Source organism: Hypanus sabinus, chromosome 4 (assembly GCF_030144855.1).
Source record: "Hypanus sabinus isolate sHypSab1 chromosome 4, sHypSab1.hap1, whole genome shotgun sequence".
NCBI lineage: Eukaryota > Metazoa > Chordata > Chondrichthyes > Myliobatiformes > Dasyatidae > Hypanus > Hypanus sabinus.
In genome coordinates, this window is record NC_082709.1 from 26,398,568 (window position 1) to 26,421,406 (window position 22,839).

Here is a 22,839-nt window from a genome sequence, read left to right on the forward strand (position 1 = left end):
TATAAAGGCCAGCGTTCCAAAAGCTTTCTTCACCACCCTATCCACGTGAGATTCCAACTTCAGGGAACTATGCATCATTATTCCTAGATCACTCTGTTCTACTGCATTCTTCAATGCCCTACCATTTACCAGGAATGTCATATTTGGATTATTCCTACCAAAATGTAGCACCTCACCCTTATCAGCATTAAACTCCATCTGCCATCTTTCAGCCCACTCTTCTATCTGGCCTAAATCTCTCTGCAAGCTTTGAAAACTTACTTCTTTATCCACAACGCCACCTACCTTAGCATCATCTGCATACTTACTAATTCAAATTAGCACTTCATCATCCAGATCATTAACGTATATGACAAAAAACATTAGACCTAATACAGATCCCTGAGGCACACCACTAGTCACCGGCCTCCAACCTGACAAACAGTTATCCACCACTACTCTCTGGCATCTCCCATCTAGCCACTGTTGAATCCATTTTACTACTTCAATATTAATACCCAATGACTGAACCTTCCTAACTAACCTTCCGTGCGGAACCTTGTCAAAGGCCTTACTGAAGTCCATATAGACAACATCCACTGCTTTACCCTCGTCAATTTTCCTCGTAACCTCTTCAAAAAATTCAATAAGATTTGTTAAACATGACCTTCCATGCACAAATCATGCTGACTATTCCTAATTAGACCCTATCTATCCAGATAATTATATATACCATCTCTAAGAATACTTTCCATTAATTTACCCACCACTGACGTCAAAATGACAGGCCTATAATTGCTAGGTTTACTCTTAGAACCCTTTTTAAACAATGGAACCACATGAGCAATACACCAATCCTCCGGCTCCATCCCCGTTTCTAATGACATTTGAAATATTTCTGTCAGAGCTCCTGCTATTTCTACACCAACTTCCCTCAAGGTCCTAGGGAATATCCTGTCAGGACCTGGAGATTTATCCACGTTTATATTCCTTAAAAGTGCCAGTATTTTCTCCTCTTTAATAGTCATAGTTTCCATAACTTCCCTACTTGTTTCCCTTACCTTACATAATTCAATATCCTTCTCCCTAATGAATACCGAAGAAAAGAAATTGTTCAAAATCTCCCCCATCTCTTTCAGCTCCACACATAGCTGTCCACTCTGATTCTCTAAGGGACCAATTTTATCCCTCACTATCCTTTTGCTATTAATATAATTGTAGAAACCCTTCGGATTTATTTTCACCTTACTTACCAAAGCAACCTCATATCTTATTTTAGCTTTTCTAATTTCTTTCTTAAGATTGTTTTTACATTCTTTATATTCCTCGAGCACCTCAATTACTCCATGCTGCCTATATTTATTATAAATCTCCCTCTTTTTCCGAACCAAGTTTCCAATATCCCTTGAAAACCATGGAGCTCTCAACTTTTAACCTTTCCTTTCAACCTAACAGGAACATAAAGATACTGTACCCTCAAAATTTCACCTTTAAATGACCTCCATTTCTCTATTACATCCTTCCCATAAAACAAATTGTTCCAATCCACTCCTTCTGAATCCTTTTGCATCTCCTCAAAGTTAGCCTTTCTCCAATCAAAAATCTCAACCCTGGGTCCAGACCTATCCTTCTCCATAATTATATTGAAGCTAATGGCATTGTGATCACTGGACTCAAAGTGTTCCCCAACATATACACCTGTCACCTGACCTATCTCATTCCCTAACAGGAGAACCAACACTGCCCCTTCTCTAATTGGTATCTCTATGTATTGCTGCAAAAATCTACCCTGCACACATTTTACAAACTCCAAACCATCCAAGCCCTTTTACAGAATGGGCTTCCCAGTCTGTATGGGGAAATTAAAATGTCCCACAATCACAACCTTGTGCTTACTACAAATATCTGCTATCTCCTTACAAATTTGCTCCTCCAATCCTCGCTCCCCATAGGTTATCTATAATATACCCCTGTAAGTGTTACTACACCTTTCCCATTCCTCAATTTCACCCAAGTAGCCTCCCTAGACGATCCCTCTAATCTATCCTGCCAGAGCACTGCTGTAATGTTTTCTCTGACAAGCAATGCAACACCTCCCCTTCTTGCCCCTCCAATTCTATCACACCTGAAGGAACGAAATCCAGGAATATTTAGTTGCCAATCACACCCCTCCTGCAACCATGTTTCACTAATAGCTACAACATCATATTTCCAAGTATCCAAATCTAAGCTCATCCACCTTTCTTACAATGCTCCTAGCATTTAAATAGATGCATTTAAGAAACTCTCCACCTCTTCCTCTCTGTTTATCCCTAACGATGCAATCAACTTGATTATCTTTTTCTTCTTTCTTCCCTACATTTGCGCTCTGAGTGCTCCCCTTCTCTATCACTTGCCTATCCTCCGTCACACACTGTCTACTAGCTTTCTCTATTTGTGAACTAATCTCCTCTCTCCTAGTCTCTTCAAATTGATTCCCACCCCCAACCATTCTAGTTTAAAGTCTCCCCAGTAGCCTTAGCAAATCTCCCCGCCAGGATATTGGTCCCCCTAGGATTCAAGTGTAACCTGTCCTTTTTGTACAGGTCACACCTGCCCCAAAAGAGGTCCCAATGATCCAGAAAACTTGAATCCCTGGCCCCTGCTCCAATCCCTCAGCCACGCATTTATCCTCCACCTCATTCCATTCCCACTCTCACTGTCGCGTGGCAAAGGCAGTAATCCTGAGATTACTACCTTTGCGGTCCTTCTTCTCAACTCCCTTCCTAACTCCCTATATTCTTCTTTCAGGACCTCTTCCCTTTTCCTACCCATGTCATTGGTACCTATATGTACCACGACCTTTGGCTCCTCACCCTCCCACTTGAGGATATCTTGGACACGATCAGAAACATCCCGGACCCTGGCACCAGGGAGGCAAACTACCATCCGGGTCTCCTGACTGCGTCCACAGAATCGCCTACCTGACCCCCTAACCATCAAGTCCCCTATTACTACTGCCTTCCTCTTCCTTTCCCTACCTTTTGAGCTACAGGGCCTGATTCTGTGCCGGAGGCACAGCCACTGTTGCTTCTCCCAGGTAGGCTGTCCCCCCCCCCCCCCAACAGTACTCAAACAGGAGTTACTTATTTGTCAAGGGGTACAGCCACTGGGGTACTCTCTAGTACCTGACTCTTCCCCTTCCCCCTCCTAACCGTGACCCACCTGTCTGCCTCCTGTGGTCCCGGTGTGACCACCAGCCTGTAACTCCTCTCTATCAACTACTCACTCTCCCTGACCAGACGATGTTCATCGAGCTGCAGCTCCAGTTCCTTAACATGGTCCCTTAGGAGCTGCAGCTCAGCGCACCTAGCGCAGATGTGGACTTCCAGGAGGCTAGGAAACTCCAGGACTTCCCACACCCAACACCAAGAACAATGAGCTGCCCTCACACTCATACTTCTCCTTTCCTCAAATAACAGGAAAAACTAAACCTAAACCTACCTTGCCTCGCCCGTTTCTGCCTAAGCCCGTTGAGCCCAAGCCCTTAAGCCTACACTGGGCTCCCAGCTCACTCCGCTGCCCACTGTATAAGGCTGTGTTCTTTTTAAATCTTCCCCGCTTCACTGCCTGCCGTCACACGCCTGCGCAGTCCCACCTCTCTTTACCAATGAGAATAAGAAAAATTCAAGATGGCTCCTGCCGCACTCCCGTTCTGATCCTCCGACTTCCTTCTCCAAACGAAAAATTCAAAAAATGTTTAAAATCTACAACTGGCAAAACCCTTTCTACACATTTCAGGTCAAAGCATCATCATTGTGCCACTAGAGGCCTATCCACTGCCAGCACTGAGATCTGATTGCTGAACACTGGGGCACAGATCCATCAAGATGAGCCAAGGCTGTGGTTGGCAGGATTGGACTCACAGATATGTTCCTAAAGCAAGACATCACTTCCTACAAAGCGAAACCCAATAGCACGAATGGCGGCGATGCTTCACTACAAGATGAATACCTTCTATGCCTGCTTTGAAAGGGAGAACATATCTACAGCTGTGAATATCCCTGCTGCACCTGATGACCCTGTGATCTCCGTCTCCGAGGCCAATGCTAGGCTGTCTTTAAAGAGAGTGAACCCTCACAAGGTGGAAGGTCCTGATGGAGTACCTGGTAAGGCTCTGAAAACCTGTGCCAACCAACTGGCAGGAGTATTTAAGGACATTTTCAACCTCTCACTGCTACAGGCAGAAGTTCCCACTTTCTTCAAAAAGGCAACAATACTAGTGCCTAAGAAGAATAATGCGAGCTGCCTTAATGACTATTGCCCAGTAGCACTCACATTGACCATGATGAATGCTTTGAGAGGTTGGTCATGACTAGACTTAACTCCTGCCTCAGCAAAGATCTGGACCCATTGCAGTTTGGCTATCGCCGCAATAGGTCAATGACAGATGCAATCTCAATGGCTCTTCACATGGCTTTAGACCACCAGGACAACACAAACACCTACATCAGGATGCTGTTCATCGACTGTAGCTCAGCATTTAATACCATCATTCCCACAACCCTGATTGAGAAGTTGCAGAACCTGGGCCTCTGTACTTCCCTCTGCAATTGGATCCTCAATTTCTGAACTGGAAGACAACAGTCTGTGCGGATTGGTGCTAACATATCCTCCTCACTGATGATCAACACTGGTGCACCTCAGGGGTGTGTGCTTAGCCCAATGCTCTACTCTGTATACCCATGACTGTGTGGCTAGACATAGCTCAAATAACATCTATAAATTTGCTGATGACACAACCATTGTTGGTAGAATCTCAGGTCGTGACAAGAGGGCATACAGGAGTGAGATATGCCAACTAGTGGAGTGGTGCCATAGCAACAACCTGACACTCAATGTCAGTAAGATGAGAGACTTCAGGAAAGGCAAGACGAAGGAACACATACCAATCCTCCTAGACTCAGAGGGATCAGAAGTAGAGAGAGTGAGCAGCTTCAAGTTCCTGGGTGTCAGGATCCCTGAGGATCTAACCTGGTCACAACATATCGATGTAGTTATAAAGAAAGCAAGACAGTGGCTATACTTTATTAGGAGTTTGAAGAGATTTTGAATGTCAACAAGTACACTCAAAAACTTCTATAGCTGTACCGTGGAGAGCATTCTGACAGGCTGCATCACTGTCTGGTATGGAGGGGGCTACTGCACAGGACCAAAAGAAGCTGCAGAAGATTGTAAATCTAGTCAGCTCCACCTTGGGCACTAGCCTACAAAGTACCCAGGACATCTTTAGGGAGCGGTGTCTCAGGAAGGTAGCGTCCATTATTAAGGACATCCAGCACCCGGGGCATGCCCTTTTCTCACTGTTACCATCAGGTGGGAGGTACAGAAGCCTGAAAGTACAGACTCAGCAATTCAGGAACTGCTTCTTCTCCTCTGCCATCCAATTCCTAAATGGACATTGAAACTCGCTTTTTCTTAATATAAAGTATTTCTGTTTTTGCACATTAAAAAAAAATCTATTCAATATACATAATTAATTTACCTGTTTATTATTATTTTTATTTTATTTATTATTATTTTTTCTTCCTCTGCTAGATTATGTATTGCATTGAACTGCTGCTGCTAAGTTGACAAATTTCACCTCACATGCTGGTGATAATAAACCTGATTCTGATTCTAAATTGGAAGGAAATGACTGGCGAGGTCCCACAGGATTGTTACTCAACTACGCACAACTTCCATTCGTGAGTTTGCATGCTAGAGTTCATCCATTCAAACTTGGAAAGATTGTTGTTGTATCAGTGTGGACTAGAGAATGTAATTAGAAAGTAATATTGATTTGTAAAATGTATGGCCCAATCTTTGACGTTAGTAAGACCAAAGAGCCGATTGTGGAAGGGTAATTCAAGAAGACACAAACCAATCCTCATTGCGGGATCAGAAGTGGAGAGAGTAAATAATTTCAAGTTGCTGCACAGGATCGAAGTAAGTTGCAGAAGGTAGTAAAATTAGTCAGCTCCTTCACGGGTACTAGCCTCCATTGTATCCAAGATGGCTTCAAGAAGTGGTGCCTCCAGAAGGTGGAGTCCATCATTAAGGACCCTCACCACCCAGGACTCATTGTTACCATCAGGAAGGAGGTACTGGAGCCTGAAGGCACACACTCAATATTTCAGGAAAAGCTTTTCCCCCTGCCATCCAATTCCTAAATGGACATTGAACCCATGAACACTACCTCACTGCTTTATTTTAATTCCTGTTTTTGCACTACTTATTTCTGTAATTCAGCTTTTTTCTATATTTATCATGTATTCCATCGTACAGCTGCTGCAAAGTTAACAAATTTCACGGCATATGCCGGTGATATTAAACCTGATTCTGAATCAGAAAAAAAGAGGAGCTGTCCACTTAATCTCTCAATGCAACATCTTCCTGATATCCACTGTTTCATTTTGGTAAACCTTTTGGAATTTTGACATTTGCACTGCCCCCCCCCCCCGATGTATAATGCTCACAAACGTACACAACAGACCGTGCAAGGCATGGACGGAGGTAATCAGTGGATGAGCAGAACTTTCTTGCTTTTCTATTCACTGCCTGTCTGAATTAATTTGCCCTGATACCTCCAACAATTTTCCAGTATGTACCACTGATTTCTGTGTTCTTACAACCCCTTCAAAACAGCAGTAAGTTAGTTACATGATAAACCCTGTAATTCTTCGAACTTAACTTCAAACTTTCTTATATTAAATTTTATAAGCCATGTGCCTGTAATTTCACTGGTCTGCCTACTTCCTTCTGTAGCCTAATTCCATTGTATTGTATAAGTAAGTTTCATATTGTTTGCAAGCCCAAAATGACCTAGCTGCTCCTAAATGGCGATTGAGTTAGAAGATCAACTATGATCTTGCTGAATGGTGGAACAGATGCTGAATGGTCCACCCGTGCTCCTATTTTGCTCTTTTGTAAGTCCCACGACTTACCCTTTATTAAAAATTCTCCCTTGCCATCTCTGAAATTATCACATTGCACTGGTCCAAAATTTTATTCAACTATAACAAAGAGAAACTTTTGACATGAATTGTATTATGTTGAAAACTGCTTGAACAAGTTCTAACGATACCTTACTTCCCTAAGGAAACCAATTCCCAGGAATTCATGAAATTTATCTCATGTCTTCAATGCTCAATACCCTGTCAAATCAGCTACTGACTTACAAATGGTTGAAACTACATTTATTATATAGATGGAATTATTCATTTCAAAGTCATTCATACTTGGATTAATTAAGTTATTAATTAACTTCTACTAAATAAGTTATTACAAACTCGATGTAATTTCTTGTCATTCTGAGTGCTACTGCTTTGCTACCATACCCTGTGCCGTAAGCACTGGCTGATGTCAGTGCTTAGACTTGGAAATTAGCTCCTTTAGTGAAGTATCGTATCGTAGCAACTTTCAACATGCTGCAATTCTGCCTTCCATCAAAAGTTCTCTCTGGATTAGTCGTAGGCAAGTTCAGATCCTACCACAGCAAGTGTGGAATTTTAAATTAGCTTATTTAAAATTAATACGCTTGAATCAGTATTAGGGTCCAGGAAACTGCAAACAGATATCAGAAAAAGTCCCAGTTTACCATGTCCTTGAAAAGATTCATTATTAATCACTTTATTGATGTTATTAAGTATGAGCACATGGTTCAAGTGATCAAAGTTGAATTTTCTCTCCAATATCTACTTACATAAACCCAGAGTGAAGTTGTTAAATCAACAACGAAATGGTCGAGCAATCCAATCAAATAACATTAAATATTAATTGGGAATAAAAACACAAAATTAAAACTAGGGCTCAATCTTGGCCTTGGAATTGGACAAGTGAAAGTTAAACACAGTCTATTGCAGCTGATCAGACCAGAAGGGTCTCTCTTCTCTAATCAAAGCATTCTGGAGCAGTATCACTGTTGAGTTTTCATGAGTTGGTCAATAACTAGAATCTCATAATTGATTAATTCAGTTGAACTACGTTATTAAGCATAATGACTAAACAATAAATTTGGTATGAGGAACAGTTAAATTTTCAATATAACAGAGGCCATGTCTAGTTCTGAACTTTGATTCAATTGACCTTACAGTATGTACAAAAATATAGGGAGCTCTCATGGCTGGTTTGTTGGTTGCTGTAGACTGTTAATTCTACAACACAATCTTCTTGTTTAGACAGGGCCAAAACATCTTGAATCCGATTTTGGTCACAGAACCAGACATGCCTTGATGGATTCAATCTCTTCTGCAATGCAGAAATATAAAAAATTACCAAAAACGTTATTAATATCCAAACCTCAAATGGTCAGTCGCACTTACTAACCATCCTTCCATTCACGTGTGGCAGGGTGTAGAAATCCAAACAGCTCATCCGTAGTCACGGCTTTGGGATTTATATCACACCATACTGGCTTTAACTTCATGTTGGCATAAGTCCTGTGTAGCGTTCTTAATATCTGTTGGCAGCAGAGATATGCAGTTATACTGTTTGTATTTCAGGGAGCTACAGAGCACATTACTGTTCCCTTTGAGATTCTTTGCTGCACTTCCATCTCAATCAATTTTCTATAAACCCACCTACCTTCACCGACACACCCTACCCCCTGTAAGGATGCTATTCTTCTCTGTCTTCATTGTTTCTGTACTCAAAGCTCACAGTACATTTATTATCTAAGTATGTATATGTTATACATTGAGATTCGATTCTGAAATGGCAGGAACAAAACAAAGAAACCAAAAGGACTCATTAAAAAAGATGGAAGACCGTCAGACATCCAATGTGCAGAGAAAATAAAACACATCATGCAAACAATAAACGCAAGCAAATGGCATTCTGAATTGAAGTCCACAGAGGGTCTGTTCCCAGACACTTAGCAGTAAGCTGAACCAGCCCATCCCTCACCTCTGGTCCCAACACACACCAAATGAGGCCTTCTGCTTTTGAGCTTCTGAAATGTCCTCCTCCTTTCAGAAACGTGGCTTCTCTCTGCCACAGTTGAAGCCTTCACACTCATTTCCTGCATGTCTGCTCTCAGTTCCCCCTCTCCCCAGACAGGAAGAGATAGAATTCTCTTGATCCTCACCTTTCATCCCACAACCTTTACCATGCAATTCCTCTCTCTCTGTCATTTCCTCCAGCTCCAACAGAATTCCATCAGTCACACATTACTCATCCCACAGCTTCTACAGGGAAAATTCTCTGTGGCTCCCTGATCCACATCCTTCTCCAGCCATCCCTCTCTGTCCCTTGGGACTTTCCTCTGCAAGAGCGGGGTGTCACACCTGTCCCTCACTACCACCATCCAGGGACCTAAACAACTCTTCTGAGGCTGCAATGCATAAAGTATGTATTATCACTGAGATTCATCACCCGCCCCGACAGCTATTAAACAAAGAAAAATATCAACACACACCACATGCAAAATAACATGTAAATGGCAACCAAAAAAAATCAAAAAGTACATAATATAATACACAACAAAATCGAAAGAGTCCAGGCATATTCAGCTCAGCTGTGTTCATTATCTGCAGGTGGCCCTGATTCAAAAATGCCCAAAATAGCAACAGAGAAGAGAGCAACAAGAAAGACATCATTATATGAAACACAGTCTAATCCACAACCACTGACACAGAACTTTGACACCATCCTTCAACAGAGAGAAACCATTCACACACAGGGACTTTCCTTCAGGAGCAGTGGGGGGGGAGAGGGAGGGAGGGAGAGGGAGAGGGGGAGAGGGAGAGGAAGAGGGAGAGGGGGAGAGGGAGAGGGAGGGGGAGGGGGAGGGGGAGGGGGAGGGGGAGGCGGAGGGGGAGGGGGAGGGGGAGGAGGAGGGGGAGGGAGAGAGAGAGAGAGAGAGAGAGAGAGAGAGAGAGAGAGAGAGAGAGAGAGAGAGAGAGAGAGAGAGAGAGAGGATCTAATCTGGTCCCAACATTTCGATGCAGTCATAAAGAAGGCAAGACAGCGGCTATGCTTTATTAGGAGTCTGAAGAGATCTGGTATGTCAACAAAGACACTCAAGAACTTCTATAGTTGTACCACTGAGAGCATTCTGACAGGCTGCGTCACTGTCTGGTATTGGGGGGGGGGGGGCTACTGCACAGGACCGAAAGAAGCAGAGGGTTGTAAATTTAGTCGGCTCCATCTTGGGTACTAGCTTACCAAGTACCCAGGACATCTTCAAGGAGTGGTGTCTCAGAAAGGCAGTGCCCATTATTAAGGACCTCCAGCACCCAGGGCATGCTCTTTTCTCACTGTTGCCATCAGGTAGGAGGTACAGAAGCCTGAAGGCACACACTCAGTGATTCACGAACAGCTTCTTCCCCTCTGCCATTCGATTCCTAAATGGACATTGAACCCTTGGACACTACCTTAATTTTTAAAAAAATAAAATATTTCTGTTTTTTGCATGATTTGTAATCTATTCAATATACGTATACTGTATAAAGTATACTGAATTAGATTTACTTATTTATTATTACAATTGTTATTTTTTTCTTCTATATTGTGTATTGCATTGAACCGCTGCTACTAAGTTATCAAATTTCACGTCACATGCCGGTGATAACAAACCTGATTCTGACTGTAATTCTCAGACTGTCACATGCAGAGACATCTTCCTCCAGCATCCCCCTACAAATATAATATTGCTCATGCCAAATACAATGCTGGTCTTAACCTGCACGTTATGATACCTCATGTTCCACTCCTCACCTTGGACTGCTGGCCTTTACCCTCAACCATCTCTACACTGCCCCCAATAAATGCAGATTGCAGATGGCCACCATATCCTGCATGTGACCAGAGCACAAGGCCAAGCCTGGAACTTGGGAAAGGAGGAAGACAGCACTGCTGGGCCTACAGAGCTCAAAGCATTAAGTACAACCAAACTCTAATAGAAGCTGCAGAGTGAAAATCAGAAACCAGCACAGAAAATACGAGAGATATTCAGTAGGTTAGGCAGTATCTATGAAAAAAAGAATCACAAGTTAACATTTCAGAGCAGAATGTCTCATATTTTCTGCTGCTTTGACAGATTTCTGGTCACCTACCTATAGAAAAGATGTCAATAAGCTTGAAAAAGTGCAGAGAAAATTTACAATGATCTCTCTGATAATTGAGGACCTGGGCTACAGGGATAGATTGAATAGGTTAGGACTTTATTCACTGGAATGCAGGAGGATGTGAGGGGATCTAATAGAGGAATACAAAATTTACAAAGGGCATAGACAGGGTGAATGCATGCAGGCATTTTTCCCCTCAAGTTGGGTGAGAATAGAACTAAAGGTCAAAGGTTTAGAGTGATAAGTAAAATATTTAAGGGGAATGTGAGAGGGAAGTACTTCATTCTGAGGGAAGTGGAAGTGGGGAATAAGCTGCCAGTGGAAGAGTAGCTGCAGGTTCAATTGCAATATTTAAGAGAAGCTTGGAGAAGTACCTATATGAGAGAAATATGGAGGTCTATGGGACGAGGGAGAAAACCAGGCTGGCAGAGACTCGATGAGCCTGAAAAGCTTGTTTCTGTGCTATAGTGCTTTATGACTGTTACACTATATTGTACATCAGTGATTTTCCATTTCTAAGTTTAATAAACCATAGTTTACTGATGATACAAAGCTTGGTGCCAGTTTGGGGAAGGAAGAAACAGGCTTCATGAATGAGCAAAATACACAGTACTACTTCAATACACAAGGTCAATCACTATGGTAGGAAAAACAGAAATGACGTATATCTATTAAATGGTGGGAAATTGAAGGTGTTGATATTAAAGAAACACCTAGATGACTTTAAACAGAAAGCACTGAAAGTTAATATGCAGATACAGCAAGTACTTAGTGAAACAACCACTATTATCATCATGTCACACAACATCTATGGAAACGAAAAAACAGTTGACGCTTCGAGCCAAGACCCTTCTTTAATCTAATAAGTGCAGCCCAACACCGCAAACACACAACTTGTATGCTTAATCTTTTTCTGTCCCTTACATATTCAAGTGCCTGTCTAAATGTCTCTTACATGTACTCATATTTAATGATTCCACCACCTCCTCTAATTCTGAATTCCAGATATCCATTTCTGCGATGCCTGTGATATCCAATTTCCAGGCCAATGTGTTAAGCTTTCTCCTTGAATCCTCTTTAAATCTCCTCCTTCTCACACTGGACATAATTTTTTGTTTTTGATACCCCAGCCATGGGGAAAAGATTCCTGCCAACTACCCTATCATTCTATGTACAATATCTTACTCTAGCCACCCCACACCCCCTTATCCAGCCCAGCCCCTCCGTGCTCCAATCCAGGCATGGTCCTGAAGGGTCTTCTGCACACTCTCCAGTGCAAACACATCCTACACTGTGCAGCCAGAACTACACACAACTCTCCAGGTGCAGCTTGAACTGTGGTCTGTGAAGTTGCAACATATACCCAACTTTGATCATCTATACCTTGCCCTGTGAAGGCAAGTATGCCATACGCCTGCTTCACCAACCTATCTAACTATGCTGCCACTTTCAGGGAACTGTGGATTTGAATGCCCAGGGTCTCTGTTCATTAATGTTCCTTAGTAGCCTACAATTGACTGTACATGTCGCATCCCATCTGGCAATGACCAACCAAACTTTCAATTAGATCCGTATCCATTGGCGTGAGAATGGGAAGTTGAAATGGTATTCATCTGGGAATTTAGGATGGCTGTTGTAGACAGTAAACAAACTATCCAGCTTGCACTTGGTCTCACCGATATAGAGAAGGCCACATTGGGAGCACCAAATGCAGAACACAAGTTTGGAAGTGAAAGTGAATATTCACCTCACTTTAAGGACTGTTTGGGCTCCTGGATGGTTCTGAGGGACGTGATGTACACAAGCTCTGTACTGGCAAAAATGACAAAGGATGCTGTACTGGATGCAGAGGCTGATAGCACAGTGAGTACTAGGGAACTCGGCCTGACACATCAACAGCGCTTCTTCTCAAAGATGCTGCCTGGCCTGCTGTGTTCCACCAGCATTTTGTGTGTGTTGCTTGAATTTCCAGCATCTGCAGATTTCCTCGTGTGAACTCTATCTTTGCTCCGTTTGGAGAGAGATAGGTGAGAGCAGGTCCAAGAAACACAGGTTTCTATCAACCACAATAAAATGGAAGTCACATTTCCTGAAAAAGGAGGGTATTTTGGATATACTGGAATGGACAGACTCATCTTGAGAACAGATGACGAAGAGACGAAGTAATTGGGAGAATGGGATAGCATTCTTCCAAGAGATAGGATGGGTAGAAGTGGGAAGATGAGGAAGCCACTGGAAATAAGCAAATGCCAGTGGACAGTTGTCTCCTGAGATGGAGACAGAAAAATCTAGAAAACAGAAGTGTCAGAAACTATCAAAGTGAATTTGAGAATGGGGTGGAAGTTAGTTGCAAAAGTGATAAAGTTGAGGAGTTCGGTATGGGTGCAGGAAGCAGCATGAATACAATAATCAGTGTAACGGAGAAAGAGTTGGGTCGTGATACCAGAGAATGTTTGGAACAAGCCAACACTAAATCGGGCACCACTAGGGCCCATAGCTACACATTTGATTTGTTGGAAGCAAGAGATGTTCAGGGCAAGGACAAGTTCAGTCAGGCGTATGATAGTGTTGCTGGAGAGGAACTGGTTGAATCTTTACTGCAGAAAGAAGTGGAGATTTTGATGGGGCTGAAGGTGCATAAAGAGGGACATCAATAGTGAAGAGATGGAGGGCTGGGGAATTGGAAATTGTCAAAAAGGTGGCGGGCTTGCAAGATGTCCCCAGTGTAGGTTGGAGATGAGTAGAGACAGGGTAGAGTCAAGTGGTGAGGGGCAAGAGCAGATAGAAACAATGGGTGCAGCAGGAAAGTCCTGTCTGGGACAGAAGCAGTTAGCGTGGGATCATGTGTGGTGTAAAAGGTTGCTTGAAAGTCAGCACGTTCTGTTGGCTGAGAGACATTGTCTTTAACTGTCAAATATGCTGCAATTGGTAGTTTTTCACTCACTTGGCTCTTTCCAGTTCCAGCGTCACCCACAACAAAAACTGAATGTCGCACTGCCAACAGCTCCTCGAGTTGTGTAACCTGACCAAACACAAACAAAAGTCTGGCCTTAGTGGGTGCCAGTTGTACAAATTTATCCATTTTAAGATATAAAATGGTTAATTTTCTTTGTTGTTTTTTTGCACTTTATTTCTTCAATAAGAACGGTGGCTGGCAGCACATCTAAAACCCCTTCCAAACCACTTCAAAAAGCACAGCAGCTGGAGATGCCAATTGCAGTATTGACCTATGACTTGCGCAGCTGTAATCAAGTGGAATATTTATAATCAGCACAATTAGATCATCAGTTTTCATACAAAGATCAAAAGTTAGCCTTTTATATACAAAAGTTTTTTATTTTGTTTAGCCTTTAAGAAAACTCGTGCACCACAGACCCACATTGAGCAGGGCAGAAATACAGATTACTCAGTGGAAAGAAAAATGATGCCAAAATTCAGCAACCAATTATTTGTACAAGAACTCATCTACAATTTCCCTCCCTGTAAGTAATTGGCAGAAGCAAGGACAGAAAAGGGACAACATCAAAAAGATGCCTCAGTGCAGTGATTGTCACAATGTCCAGGCAAAGGGAGGGCTCTAAAGAGAATGGTTGAATCCCAGGGGAAACAGCAGAGAACAATGAATCCAGAGGAAAAAATGAGCCTGGCAGCAGCACATGGGACCACAGACATTTACCATTAGAAGTAAAAGCAAATAAATTAGTACAAGGATATAGCAAAATAGCACAGCAATTTCAAGGTTATAAACATTTTTCACAATATAAAACATGACTTATTTTAAAAGCACTGAAAGCTTCACTTACCTTTTTCAAATCATTTATCCATCAAGATTAAAAACAAATAAATGCAAATATATTTTAACAAAGACAGTCATTACACAAACTGAGCAACAAAAGGTATGTTTATTTTACTGCCTTGAAAAGAAAAAATGTAGATTCAGCTCAGGAAACATATGGGTTATGGCTTGACAAGTTAAAGATGGAAACATATTGTTAGAAACACTGGGCATATACACATTTTAAAATAGTAAAAAAACACAACTTCTGATCATCTTACTTAGATTTATTAAGTATAAGCTATTATTTTCACCTTTAATATAAAGTTATCCTCTGGCTGTAGGTGTAGTTCTGAAATAGACTGGCGCACCATCTGTTCCAGATCTGCATCTCTCTTGCGTGGGACGTCCAACAATGGAAAAAGATCACCAATCAGACCCAGGAATATGGGAACATCGTTGGTAGCAATTTTTGGCAGATTAAAATCTCTCAAAGCACGCATTAGGACCTGGGAAACAGCAACATAGAAATAATAACAAACCTGAGGGGAGGGAGATGGAGGGAGTGGGAGAGGGAGAGGGGGGAGGGTGAATGCGGGGAAGTTGGGGGAGGTGGGAAGGGGAGAAGGGAGGCCAGTGAAGGTGAGGGAGAAGGGTATGGAGTGGCTGAGGGGACAGGGTGATCATCACAATTTCATCCATGTACAACCCCCCACAAGTCATCAGTGCAGCTCCATTCCTAACTTCTCTCTCCATCTTCCTCCATCCTACCCACTCCACTTCTAGTTCACCATCATTTTAACTCAGGTTTACACAGAAACTAGATCCATTTCCCGTAGTGGCAACCATGACTTCTATTTACCTGTTCCTCAGGTCTATTTCGATCTCCTCTCTTCAGTGATCCAGCAACAACAAGTACAGACTTTATAGCCCTTAGGCCCCAGTCATAATGGTCCTACAAGATAAGCATTTAAATATGACACTAATCAAATGAAGGAAAATCAAAACCCTTTAATAAGTTACTTCAACAGATACTTTACCTGTTTTGACAAAAGCTCGCGGCAAAGTGTGTAGAGACTTATGAATTTTCTGGCAAGCATCCGAGCATCTATGAATCCTTCTGCCATCAACATGATCTCACATATCAGCTCAAAGTCTGGGAAGACCATTGCACAAGGCCTGATAATTAGAAAAAATGTTATTAGACAGTTAAAACAGTTAAAATAAACCAATTTTCCACAAAACCACTTTTGCTCTAATCCACCTAAATGACCAATCTATTATTCTCCCATCTGTTTTTTCATGCTTTTTTTTGGATAATTTCATTATCATGGGTATTTTCTCTCCACTATTGGAATCTAAAATAAAACCGCCTTAAACTTGATTCAATTGAATTTTTTTCAAAAATAGTGTTGCGTCAGATGAAGGGTTCATGACTGAACTCCTTATTGCTTACCAAAGCAACTCCTTGTAGTCACAAGTATTCACCACCTTTCCCCACCAACAGCGCCACAAGGTAGGTTTCTTCAAGTCTCAGTTGTGTTCTCGCAAGTTCTCAACAACTGAAATTTCCATCTCAGTTTTCCATCACCCCATGACGAGGCTTAATGCCCCTCTGATATATTGAGGTGCCCAGCAGTATTGTCAGAACTGCTGTTCCAGAAAAGGTCATCTCAAGTGCCTGCAGTCCTAGGGTAGGTACTGCCACAAGTGTTAGGAAGAGTATTTAAGGACAGTGAAGAAATACTCATGCAAGTCATGATGTTGTGCAGTTTGAAGGGGGATCTGCAGGTGTTGGTGCTCCTCATCCTCTGACAACGGGAGGTGTGGCTTTAGGGACGCAGGTGGAACATCCTGGCACCTGCATGACACAAGTGTTATATGCTGATCATCAGACTGACTCATTTGATTTGATCTTGCTGCATCCCTTTCCCAGGAACTGAACATCATGCAATCACAGAAAAGCTGGAAGGTGGAGAGGGGAGAGAGTGAAAGAAACCTGAGGGGCAACTCCATATAGCAGGAGTATAGCCGGCATCTGGAATGAGCAGCCAGAGGAACTGGCTGAGGCAGGTTCACTAACATTTACCATAAAATGAACATGCACATGGAAAGGAAAGAATATAGGTCACATATGGGCAAACTGGATGAGCTAAGTCTAGTTGTCATGGATCATTTGGGCTGAAGAGACTGTTAAATGACTAGTTAAATCACACACTTATCTGGTTTGCTTCAGCATGGTTAACGTGGAAATGGTAGAATGAAGGGTCTGCGTATCTGTTCCGTATGATTCTACTATAACTGACAAGTGGAACTTGTGATGTTTTGTAACTCCTGAAATTAATTGAAAGAAAAACACAAAAGGCAGGAATACTTGTGAAGCCGAGGATATTTGTGTACTTAGTTTTCTTTCCTCTTTTCTAGTGAGACGCTCAAAGATGACGTGGTGGCGTAATGACTTAATGCCTTTAATGTACTTATTGAAAACCCATAATGAATCATGTAAACAAAGAATGCTTAATCAAACAGTATATTTACAATATTATTCAAATATTACTGGAACATAAAATACGCAACACTCCTTCCTGCTTAGCTATAAACTCCAACTCAATATAGAATGCATCTCCATTCAAATATGTAACATATTGCTCTCTAGTCATTATATCCACTGTATACATACAATTACATACAGTATACTATATAATACAACTCCACATATGCACCCACAGTGTTATTAGTGTTAAATTGTCTCATTCTGGCCTGAAGATTTAATTAATGGCAAGGATTTCTTTCTCTTCTGGGATAATGTCTTTCCTGACAAGGAGAATCACTTTGTCTGGCAGCTAAGACATCTTGCTATGAAACAATCTCAGGTTCTGAAGCCCTCTTGTGCTGGCTGTGGGAGTTGAGTCCAGAACTGCAGGAAGTGGTTCTGACATCTCTGGACACCTTTCTTCTCTAACAATTGACTCTGCTCTCAACCGATCATTGTGTCATCCCCAGGTGACATCAGATGCAATCTCACTGTGTAGGAGAGTGGTCTGGTTCTGTCCTTAGTCTTTCCACGTACCCACTGTTGATCACCTCTATAGCCCCTCGCCAGGAGTGAAACGTAGAACCTCCATGTTTAAGGAGGTACAAGTGTGAGTGCAAGAGACGACCCAGGAACAGCATAGCTGGTGAGTTGTTGGTTGTGGACTGCGCTGCACTGCGATACTGAAGGAGGAAACTGGTGAGCTTCTCATTCTGTGTTGTCAGTGTAGAGTGTTCTGCAGACATTGCTCACAGCGTGTTCTTCAGACTCGGAACAAAGCTTTCCATGTCTTATTCCTTTCATTTCCAGGAATGACTGAAACTCTGCCACATACTGATTCTGGATCACCAGTCCTCGAGAAGACTCTTCTCAATACACCAGTGTGTCAGGCTGCAGTGGAGGCCATTGAGAACACTCCTGGTCACTTAGTAGCCGCATCCACTACTACCAAGAAATCTGCATGAATGGTCTGGCAAAATCCACAAGACCCCTCTGCCAGGGCAATGCAGGCCATTCCCAGGGATGGAGAAGCTCTGCTCCTGGCTTCTTCTGGACGTGTTTGCATCCTGTACAGCGCATGGTGAGCTGCTCGATCTACAGATCTATCCCAGGACACCAGTCAAAGCTTCGAGTCAATGATTTCATTTTGACCTCGCCAAGAGGACCAGCGTATAGCTCCTCCAACACTTTAGATCTTGGCTTGGATGGTACAACAATTCTCAATCCCACATAAGGCAACCCTTGTCAAGGACAAGTTCATCCCAGTGCAGGTAAAAAAAAATAGGGGAACTGGAATTTCAGTTCTGGTTTCAGCCATTTTCGGTAGCCATGTAGACCTAGACAGTGTGGGGTCTTTTCTGGTTTCCCTTTGGGTCATCTCTGCCATAGCAGGGAGACTTTCAACTTGCTTTAGAGAGAATATGTCAAGAGGAACGTCTTCTTTTGTCAATCTTTTGGGTATTTCATTTTCCAAGGGTAACTGACATAATTCATCAGCATTTCCATGGTTTGTTGCCCCCTTGAATTCGATCTTGTAATCGAGTCCTCCAAGAAACAGAGCCCAACTCTACAATCACCTTTAATCTGCATTGGCCTGGTGTATATGAGGCCCTGCCTCAAAAGGTAACATATTATCTTTAGCCAGGTAGGTTTCTGTTCCGACATTTCAATTTTGTTCACGCTCTCTTTCATTCTTGACTTCAAGTCATTCTGACTACTCTTTTAAATGTGAGTTGAGCTGCAGTTGTTTTTGAATATCTTTTTGTAAGATTCCACAAACTAAAGTGATCTCTCTGTGCATTATTAAGCCCAATACTGAACTGACACTGCTCAATCTCTTCAATTCAGCCACATACATTGAAAAGGACTCCCCTTCCTGCTGCCAGACCTGCTAAGTATTTTTCCAGGATTTTTTTGTTTTTGAGTTTCAAATTTCCAGTAATGGTGGTTTCTCCTTTTGATTTTCATAGATATTGGAGTGCTGCATTCATCCACCTTACAGTTCACAAACTCATTAACTATAACCTATACTGGCAGAAAGAACATCTTTGTAGGTTTGATAGCAAAGAAGATATTGGGCAATAGGTCAAAGCCTTCTCAACCACATTTCTATTGTCTAATTTCAGAAATGGAACAAAACTTGTCAACATGTTATACTTAATATCTTGGTAATATCGACATACCTAAACAGAGCTTTAAGGTTTTCAGGAAGTTCTGCTCTCCCTGCATATCCTGGATTTAGGGTAATAAATATTCCAACAGAAGATTTCAACTCAATAAGCTCTCCTAGAAAATAAAATCTGTTGATTCAAAATTGTATGTTAATACAAGAAAAACATCAGTGGATTGATTATTTAACACATCGTCACATCACAGAGTTCCTTACCTTTTTTTCTTGTTTTTAATTGCATCTTGAATAGTTTTCACTTGTACAGCTACAACTGAGAGAACTTCCACTGAAATGCGATTAAATTCATCGAAACATCCCCATGCGCCTGTTTGTGCAAGGCCTTTATATATATTTCCTATGGACTGGTATTATAAATATTAAGAATTGATGAGTAATGACTACCTTTAAGACATATCAAATAAAGGATCAACTTGAAGAATAACAGAAACAGCCAGAAAATAATTTAAGTATCTGGAGATCTACATTTTAAAAGCTGCAAGATATATTGGGTCTGATGGCTCAGGGAATTGTACTTTTTCTTCTGAATCAACGTGCTGTGGCTTCAATTTCCATTCCACAAGACAAGCATGTTAAAGGTATCTAAAGCAATAGTCCAGTGTTCTACTGAGGATATGCTGAATTCTTCATGATTCTGTATTTTGGATCAAGTAGAAAATAAGGACGCATCTACTTACCTTCATGGTTGAAAATCACATTATCTAATTATTACCAGACTGGAACTTGTCAAACACTTAAATGAGTTTTGTATTTCCCAACTCATAAAACACTTCAACATACATAAAGGAACATCTTAGGGAAGAAAAATGTTAATTCCATAAGGTTCCCCAATTTGACAGGTTCATGGGAAAGAATTTGAACTATAACCTAAACATTCCAATTTCAGGTGCATTTTGGGTGTAATTTCTAAATTTCTAACTGGATTCCGATGACTTGCACTCGTTCATCTTTCACTTTTCATTTATTTGTGTATAAGGAGAACAGGTCAGCCCCTGTCAGTGAAGTGCTCTAAAGTTATAATTCAAAATTGTCTGGTTTTATGCAGTTATTAGTCCAATCGAAACTTTGTGCATTTCTGAATCCTCTTAGTTACATATTCCAGGAGTTAATAACCAATAAACTCTGCAAGTTAAATGCCAATAATATTCTAGAGATAATGAAATTACTGACTAATTGGTAATATTTGTCAACAAACATTTGCTCAGATTCATATCTTCTCTTGGTACCCCTGGTGATTTTGGGTCCCAAGTTTGAAAAGAAAGGCTATAAAAAGGGCAGCTGGCCTTTCAAAGGCCACGTTCAGCCTGGGTGAATCATACGTCTGCCCATTGTCGCTGTCATCTTAACTTGTGACTTACTACAACCTCTGCACTCCCAAAGCAGGAACTCCACCTCCATAGCTTTATAATTTAGATTAAATATCTTAAGCACAGGGAACATGTTCTGAAATATTAATTAAATTTAATTGCCCACTAATTTTACCTTCCTAGCAATAAAAGAACTAAACTCACACCAAGGCAAGAATTGCAAACAAACACAAACCAGTAAACATTGCAGTATTTCTCATCTTGGGTAGGAGTGAGAAAATAGAATATAGTGGACTGAATTTTTAATGGAATACAGTGTGATGGACATTGAGCAATAAAACTTATTTCCTTCTCCAAAGATGGAAAGTACATTCCTTTAAGTTTTAAGTTCATAATTATATTCAGAATCAAAATACTACTTCCATTTATTCATTTTTATAAAGCCAACCAAGGCCATTTTGACTGGTCTTTAATATCAATAGCTCAAAGTCAAGTTTTCATTCTTTTACAAAAGCAGGACCACCACTTATTGCCCATCCTCACGTGCAAGATAAATTAGTGATGTGAATAGACCGTCATTTCCCACCCCCCCCCACCCCGCCCAGATTTCCCCAAAGTTCTATTCCATACACATGACCTTGACTATCAGTGCTAACTCAGTGCTAACTACTGGGAAACATTACTACATTCAAGCTTGACAGTCTTTAGCTGAAGTCATCAGCCAGTGCCCACAAGTGTGTTTATAGCAAGCATCAGTGAATAATGGAAATTTGAGTGAATTCTCCTCACTGATTTGGTCAAATTGATTGCAGCACTCTAACTAGGATTAGGAGATGCTTTCCAACAAATTTCACTCTGTGTATTTAAATATCAAGTTCATTACCATTTCCAGATTTGCAAGTCATAATCATTTTGCAGCCAGGCACAAGATTGCAGTGTACTGTTACCTTATAATCCATCTGCTCAGAGCAGTTGAAAACATACACCATTATGCCCAGAGAACGTCCCAGATCTTTAGTAGTCTCTGTTTTACCAGTCCCAGCAGGTCCTGACGGTGCGCCACTCATGGTCAAGTGTAAAGATTGAGTCAGGGTAATATAACACCTGTAGAACAATTAAAAACAATATCTAAGGAGTAAACACAAAGATGTTTGTTCTGATGTCACAGGAGTGTACAAATCAGAGGAACCTGTTCCAACTATGTAACGTTCTAGCCTAATGACAGCAACTTCAATGGGCTATACTGGTCATTGAAATTCAAGAGAGACGTTCAATCCTTGGCGTTACTCAAAAAGAAATCATGAATCTTGTTTTTTTTAAAATAGGGAAGACTCAGTCAAGAGAATTAGTTTTTTAAACAAATCATTGTGACCTTTACATAAAGCTGAGAGTGGTATAAGAAATTACATGGCCTTCTACTAAATGCTTGACGAACTCAGTTTGTTTAAGTGTTGATTTATTTAGGGAATGTGAGTTGTCGTTTGTTGAGCAAAAAAGTAGATGCCATTAGAAAAACGGGTAAACACTCACTCTCCAGCTACTTTTATGTTAGCAAATAACATCTAGGCATTCTGGAAAATTTGATTATACTCAATTGTAAAGATGCATATTAAGTATAATTACCCTGGTCTACTGTCAGGACAAAAGCTCAAAGCTGCTCCTACTCTTCTACCATAATCCAGTACAATCAAAGATTTGTTCGCAAGTTTACCCTTGCAGCAAAAATTACAGCAGAAATGCATCAGCAACTCAGAGGAAACAGATTGTGAAAAACTCTCAAAATTCAAGATCAGTTATTGTCATTTTGCAGAACACAAGTGAAAAGGAGAACAAAATAATTGTTACCCCAGATCCAAAGTAGCATAAAAAAACAAGTATAAATAACACCATAAAATAAATATATAAGATTAGCTTACATACACAGAGTGATCATATCTACATAAAGTGACACTAGGTACAGGAGTACCTGT

General features: G+C 41.2%; 1 protein-coding gene across 1 annotated transcript in view; it reads right to left on the reverse strand.

Moving 5' to 3' along the window:
• Positions 1 to 22,839, reverse strand: part of dnah9l (dynein, axonemal, heavy polypeptide 9 like) — a 271,859-nt gene that overhangs the window by 144,998 nt on the left and 104,022 nt on the right. Inside the window, 8 exon segments of the mRNA XM_059966255.1 lie at positions 8,326 to 8,458; positions 14,011 to 14,088; positions 15,156 to 15,350; positions 15,704 to 15,796; positions 15,882 to 16,020; positions 19,558 to 19,674; positions 19,761 to 19,906; positions 21,817 to 21,973. Of these exon segments, the coding sequence (XP_059822238.1) occupies positions 8,326 to 8,458; positions 14,011 to 14,088; positions 15,156 to 15,350; positions 15,704 to 15,796; positions 15,882 to 16,020; positions 19,558 to 19,674; positions 19,761 to 19,906; positions 21,817 to 21,973 (1,058 nt within the window).